The sequence below is a fragment of the Desmodus rotundus genome, chromosome 5 (assembly GCF_022682495.2).
Source record: "Desmodus rotundus isolate HL8 chromosome 5, HLdesRot8A.1, whole genome shotgun sequence".
Taxonomy (NCBI): domain Eukaryota; kingdom Metazoa; phylum Chordata; class Mammalia; order Chiroptera; family Phyllostomidae; genus Desmodus; species Desmodus rotundus.
In genome coordinates this window covers 11,550,364-11,558,033 of record NC_071391.1, presented here as the reverse complement: position 1 = coordinate 11,558,033, position 7,670 = coordinate 11,550,364, and the positions used below count along the sequence as shown (strand labels likewise).

Here is a 7,670-nt window from a genome sequence, read left to right as displayed (position 1 = left end):
TCAACAGATTAAAGGCAGAACAGACAGTTCTGCAATAAGAGTTAGAGATTTCAATGTCCAACTTTCAATAATGTATAGAATAACTAGAAGTTAGATCAATAAGGAAATACAGGATCTAAACAACACTGTTATCTAAACAAATAAACCAACTAGACCTGACATATGTTTGACCCATAGATTATTGAATATACCTTCTTCTCAAGTGAACATGACAAATTTTTCAGGCTTGGCTACAGGTTAGGTCACTAAACAAAGTTCAATAAATTTAAAATGATTGAATCATTCAGGGTATCTTTTCCCACCACAAAGGAATGAAATTAGAGAGTAATAGCTGGAGGAAAACTGAAAACATTCACAAATATGTAGAAACTAAGCAACATAGTCTTAAACAACAAATGTGTCAAGGAAAAAACACCAAGGAAATTAGAAAATATCTTTATACAAATGGGAATGAAAATACAACACACCAAAATTAAGGGAATGCAGAAAAAGCAGTTCCCAGAAGGAAATAAATTTATATCTGTGAATGCCTATGCTGCAAAAAAAAATGATCTCACTTTAATACATAAGAAAAAGAAGAAAATATTAAACTAAAAGAAAGTGGAAGGAAGAAAATAACTATGAGTAGAAAAATGAAATTGAGAATAGAAATAAATAGAACCAGTCAAACGAAAGGCTTGGTTCTTTGAAAAACTTGACAAATCTTAGGAAAATTAATCAAGAACACAAATGAGTCTAATGATTAAAATGAAGAATGACAGTAAGGAAATTACTAGCAAAGTTACAGAGATTTTCAAAGTAAGAAAATACTAAGCAACCTAAGTGCCCATCAGTAAGTGAATGGATAAGAAACTGCGGTACATTTATACACTGCAATGCTACACAGCAGAGAGAAAGAAGGAGCTCCTATCCTTCATGACAGCATGGATGGAACTGGAGAGCATTGTGCTAAGCCAGGCAGTGAAGGACAAATTCCATATGATCTCACCTATAAGTGGAACCTAATCAACAAAAGAAAGAAGCAAGCAAAATATAACCCGAAACACTGAAATAAAGAACAAACTGACAGTAACCATAGGGGAGAGTGAGAGGAATAATGGGGGAACATACAGGAAGGTCCATCAAGGAACATGTATAATGGACACATGGACGAACCCAAAGAAGGCGGGTTCGAGGGTGGGAGGCCTATGGTGGGCTGAAAATGGAGACAACTGTACTTGAACAGCAATAAAAAAATATATTAGAGATATTAATATTTTAAAATGTTTGTTAGTTATCTCTCTCTCTCTCAAACATTTTTCTATATTATTCAGGAAGGACAATGAGAGTGAAAGGACTTTTCAATTTCTGTCTCACTTCTTTCCACCATAATAGCTTCAGGGTTATGTAATTTCTGCTTGGAAAATTTATTGGAATTTTTTTGTTATTACATTTTTCTTTCTTTTATTCTATATGCACCCCGTATGCACTCATTTCCATTAGATTTTTATAGTTTCTGATAGCTGTATTTTCTTAGAATCTTGGTGACTCAGTAATTGCTTGCTTTGCTCTCAGCCGGGACTGATTTTTTTCTTAGGTTTATATCAGGGTTGCTCACACATCATCTGGCTGTTTTCTTCCAGGGGAAAGCAATACTGCTCTTGTCTACTTATGTGGAGTGAGTCATGCCCATGCAAATGTAAGCGAAACTGACATTTTTTTAATGGGAAAAAACTTAAAGGACTTTGCAGGCTTCACCACGAGCGTTGGTGACAGGCCCTGGTCCTGCAGAGATCTGTTGCCTGTCTGTGTCACGGGTTCATTAGCTGAGTGTGCACGTTTGAAAATAATATCTGCAGAAAAATGGCACACACATGTTATGATTTTACTCACAATGAATCAAATTTATTGTGTGCTTTGTATGATTACATTAATACCACAGGTTTATTGTAATACACTGCAGAATTTCAGTAAAGCAAAGAAAAATAATGAAATGATTTACTCTGAGATTTCCATAGTTAACATTGATGATTATATTTAATTGATCATTTCTAATATGTGTGCATACTTGGTGCACAAAGTATGCGTGTGACACCTGTGTTTTTATAGGAGATGCTCACTTTCATAAACATTTATTTCCTTTTCCCTAGATTTCCTCTTCCACTTGTCATCTCTAGGAAAATATACTTAAAAACAATGACACTTGAACATTCTCATGACTATTCCAAGCTCTTCTTATTATATGCAAATATATTAATAATAATATTTTTTCTATCATATCAGTGGATTAAATTATATATAATATTTAATTGGATATACACATAAATCCTGCCTAATATTCACTGGTATCATCGTAACAACATCATTTATTGTAGGAAAGTACATTGCTAATGAAAGATACTTTTTTCTCTAAAAACATAACTTCCCCATTGAGTCATTGCTAGACCTAAATATACATAAAATTTTAAGTAATATTCCATTACCAGCCTGGTTTTAAAAATTTCTGTGAGAAATTGTGAAAATGAGTGACATAGTTTCCAATATGTGACATAGCAGGGACTCTATTACAATTGAATCTATTATATAGATTCTTGTCAAAAATTCTGACTGAGAAGAAATATCTCACAATAAAATTAAACAATGCACCAAAGAATGAAATGCTCTCTGTGGACACATACATAACTGTACAACTGGAGACTAAAAATCTCTCAATGTTTTAACTAATTTTCAATTTGGACATCGATAAGTTGAGTTGAAGATAAACAGCTGTTGACATTTTATTAAAGATCTGTAAGACATCAATTCCTGTGAATAGACTCACGTTTTAATAAATGAGCAGATTATTTACATAGCGGTCTCTTCAGTGCCTTTATGACACCCTTGTTTCTTAGACTGTATATCATGGGGTTAAATAGGGGAGTCGCAATAGTGTAGACAAGAGAAAGCACTTTGTCGGTTCTTGCTGAGTCTTGAGTCTTGGGTCTTAAGTAGGTGATAGTGGCTGATCCAAAGAACAGTGTCACCACTATGAGATGAGATGAGCAGGTGGAGAAGGCTTTGGCCCGACTTGTGGCTGATGGCAGTTTCAGAATTGTAGAGATGATTTTGCTGTAGGAGACAAGGATCAACAGAAATGGAACTGTGCCTAACAGCATAGCAACTATGTAGACCATTGTTTCATTTACAATGGTGTTCCCACAGGCCAACTTGAGTATCGGGGGGATGTCACAGAAGAAGTGGTTGATGAGATTAGAACCACAAAAGGACAGGGAGAAAATCTGGAATGTCTGCCCTATTTGGACTGGAATGCCACCGATCCAAGAGCCAGCCACCAGCTGGACACAGACCTTGTAGTTCATAACTAGAGGATAGTGCAGAGGGTGACAAATGGCCATGTAACGGTCATAGGCCATCACGGCCAGAAGGAAACACTCAGTGGCTCCCAGCATGAGGAAGAAGCACATTTGTGCAGCACAGGCAACTAAAGAGATTGTTCTTCTCTGGGTGCAGAGACTCGTGAGCATTCTGGGGAGAACAACTGACACGTAGCAGATTTCCAAGAAGGAAAAATTGCCCAGTAAAAAATACATCGGGGTCTGGAGAGCAGGGTCCAGTTTTGTGATTAGAAGCACGGTGCCATTGCCTATCAATATCATGATGTAGATAATTAAGAATAACCCAAATAGAAACCACTGGAGATGGGGCGCATCAGCAAAGTCCAGGAGAACAAATTCCATCGGATTAGTTAGATTTCCCTCTGGTGGTTTTTCTTGGTGCTTCATCTGTGGACAGAGGAAATTAACAGTGTGCCTTTATTTTTACCCTCATGGGTGAGTGCCGCTTCTTTACATTGTATCTGGACGTGAAGATTGGTTTTCACGATCACTGCAACTGTTTCCAATTAATACATTGCTCATTTTCTCCATGTAGATATTAGGGATTGTCAGCGTAAAATTCCCTTAAATTATGTTTCAGATCATTGTTCGTACTTCCTGAATACAGCCCAGGATAAATCAAACCATGTCCTGCTCAACACAGACACTGGAGAACCTGGGGGTTCTTTAAGACAGACCCACAGCTTTGCCATATAACCTCCCTTTTCATGAATTACTCTTCTTGACAATCCAGCTCTATATTAAAATTTGTCTTCCTGTACTTGAACAATAATAAAAATCAAAAGTATTTAATGCAAAAAGAAATTAAAAAAGAGAAAAATTGTCTTCCTTATACTTTTTCCACTGCCTATTGTAACACTTCATTTCTCTTCCATCATTTGATTACCTTGAATGTACACGTCATTACACAGTTCATATTATTAGGTAGTTGATAAAGAGAGAGAGAGGAAATTTTATTGCATATAATGGAATAAAACAAGCTATTTTTTAGTAGAATAGTGAGTGGTGAATATAAGAGGGTTCTATTGTGGACAAGCTGCCTGGGAACACAGAGACGGAGAGCAGTGAGGAGGGAAACCCTGGACACACAGAACTGGTCCAGAATGTGTGTGTTACCTGTGTGTGCGTGTGGGCGGGGGGTGTATATTACCTGGGGTGTTTATTACCTGGGGGGGTATGTACTGGGTGCCCCTCCATCGTCCCTGTTGTTCTTTAAAAACAACACTTTAGGTAACCATTTCTAAACTAACCTTTTTTAGACATAAAGATACTGACACTGACTAATGACAGATACTGTGATCATTTGCACAGAAGTTTGTTTCCCAGTGTACTGCTATTTTAATTTGGATATCTTAAGAGAATTGGAACATTTGCACAAAAGTTTTATGACGACAACTCAGAGCCTAGGATTTTTCATTTTAATTATCGGACTTGAGTGTGAATCCTACCTCCAAACTCTGTGAAATTAAACAATTGTTTAAATTTTCTAAGTTTTACTTCCAGAATGATTGGTAAAATTGCCTATCACTTTTAATCTGTTATTAGTTATGGCTCCATAGTTTTGATTATGAATATGAATTATGTTCTTACATTTTTATTCCTCAGGGTTGTAACACATTGCCTAAAAAATCCTACTTAATAAAGCTATTGAGTTACTTGGTAACTATTTTTTCCCATTGTTTTCCACTCATTTCATCAGGGCCAGGACTGGAGTAAAGTAAGTGACACCCTTGGGTATAAAGTTTAAGAGGCACTGACTCCCTTGCAAAGGTGGCTGATTCCGCATTGTACCATCCTGAGAGGGTCGTCCTCCTTAGGTATCGCATCCCAAGCATCTCTTGGCTCAAGATGTGTCCCAGCGCTGCCTTTCATTTCTCTGCCCTGGCGTGTTTGAACCACATCCCCCAAACAGAGGGTAACTATAGTGTTGTGGATGAGCAATGTAATCCTACCGAGATGGACGGGATTTGAATTACAGCTTCCCCACCTGCTGGCTGTGTGACCTCTTGCACATTGTTAATACTCTGTGCCATAGTTCACCTGAGGTTGTAATTGGCTAACACACATATAAATACTTAGGATTGTAATATGAATTACTTCATTTAATGTGTCCAGAAGCAACTTGAAGAAGTGCTGACATTTATAAAAGTATTTCTAAACGCTAGCTATTATTGTTGTTACTACAACTAAATTCTATTTTTCTAAATTTTACTCTGTGGTCTAGACTGCATGAAAAAATGCCCTCTAATCTGCTTTATCCTCTATTCAGGAAGGGAATGAGACCTTAAAGCAATCACCAGAGTGTTGTAAAATTCTCCACGAATTCTCTGCGATATTTTTGTTTATACTCTCATCTCTAATCTGTGGACCTAATACTAAGATTACACGTCACCATCCAGCCCTTAGAGTTGCAGTCTGGCTACTCCCTTTCAGAAGCCTTTTCTCTGACTATCACTACGTGATCTGAGAGATGAGGACTGTGAGTATTTTTCTACTTGAGACCAATGTACACAATATGCCTTTCAGAAAGTGCCTGATTCCAAAACTAAGTAAAGCATGAAATACTTTTTAAGTGAGGTCATTATTCTTAAAAGGGAAAAAAGATTTAACATGCAATGTAATCCAACTTTTAAAAAGATTTTATTTATTTATTTTTAGAGGGGAAAGGAGAGAGAAAGAGAGGGAGAGAAACATTTATGTGTGAGAGAAATATCATTTGACTGCCTCTCACAGCTCCCCAACCAGGATCTGGTCTGTGACCCAGGCACGTGCCCTGACTGAGAATTAAACCGGTGACCTTTTGGTTCACAGGCTGGCACTCAACCCACTGAGCCACACCAGCCAGGGTGTAATCCAGTTTTTAAGTGTGAATGGTACACAGCACATTTATGAATGGCAGCATTTAATGTATGTAATTTAATTCATTACTTCAATAAAGTGATTTCTGGTGCTAAAGATTATACATACATACATATATACACACACATATATATGTAAATTACATATATATAAAAATTGTAACTGTACAAAGCCAATTTTTGGTGATAAAGTCAGAAATTTATAACATGAAAAATGCACGATTTGTGCATGTTTTTCTCTAGAGGAGAACAAGGTAGAAAAAATAGATTCACTTTTTTGTGCTTTAACAAGATTATCTATGTCACTGTTCTTTCTTGTAAATGCTTAAGTTCTTATTATTCAAGGAAATAAAATTCAATCTTTAATGGTTTTATTTTAAATTCCAGATTTCATTCCTTGAATAAATCCAAATAATTAAGGGAACGTTTTAATTTGTTACATATAAAAAGCTACCTAAGCTTCAGCTGTATCTGTACATTTGATATAAAATGTCAAATTAAATCTTGAAATCAATAAAACACTTAACATTTTATCTTGAAAAGTACTTAAATCTATCTTTTTTCCCCCATTAGAATAAATGTTCTTTGGATTCCCTAATGGTTGGACATTTATTTCATGGATTGTTCTTCTTCAAATCTCCTATGACAATATCAAGCTGAGCGCATAAATATTAAACTTATTTGTTATGTGTTGGCTCAAACTGAAGTTTTCTATAATATTATCTATACCTAGAAAATAGTCTTCAGTATTCCGGTTTTCAGTATTCTGAAGTGATTTGACGTCATTATTTATCGTTCACTGTACATTGTATTTAATGGAATTACAATGTGCAGGATTTGCTTCACTGCAATGACACATGTCCTACTATAAGTTCGATATTAACTTTAAATTTAAAAACTTGTGCTAAAGCTGAATGTCAGTATAAAGTAGTTCATATTTACCTTTTTTACTTGGGATGTTGCCGATTTTTCTCACTGTAGAGGGTTTAAACATTTAAATTAATGTAGGTGAAATCACTTGTTTCATGCGCCTTAGAATAGTGTGTTCTTTCTAAACAGAAGATGCTCTTTAAATGCAAGTAGTCGTCTCTGCCCCAGGGATCTCTTCCACTTGACACATTTACATTTTTAATTAAAACAATACTTTTGGCACCGTCTCATTTGCTATGTGTACTTTTCCCCTGAAAGCTCTCACTTTACCCAGAATTCTCCTTCCTGAGTCTCTCCATGGAGTAGAGTGTTCAGTGCGCCTTGTTTCTTAGACACAAAGAGCACGCTGAGCAATGCCGTTTGAGGCCATCCCATATTGACACACATTCAATGTTTACCTTATTTAATGTAAATGCTCTGTATGGAGCCTCTGCTCCTATCAGGTGGTAATCTTGAAGTTGTTTTTCTTACGAGGATTTCTTTAAAAAAGATTTTATTTATTTATTTA

The 7,670-nt window shown here is 36.1% G+C and overlaps 1 protein-coding gene across 1 annotated transcript; it reads right to left on the bottom strand.

Moving 5' to 3' along the window:
- Positions 1-1,899: 1,899 nt before the first annotated feature.
- Positions 1,900-7,260, bottom strand: LOC112302662 (olfactory receptor 10AG1). Its single transcript, XM_024558220.4, has 2 exons — positions 7,175-7,260; positions 1,900-3,761 (listed from the first exon to the last, which is right to left on the bottom strand). The coding sequence occupies exon 2, from the start codon at positions 3,759-3,761 to the stop codon at positions 2,820-2,822; it is 942 nt and encodes a 313-aa protein (XP_024413988.2). The 5' UTR covers positions 7,175-7,260; the 3' UTR covers positions 1,900-2,819.
- Positions 7,261-7,670: the final 410 nt, after the last annotated feature.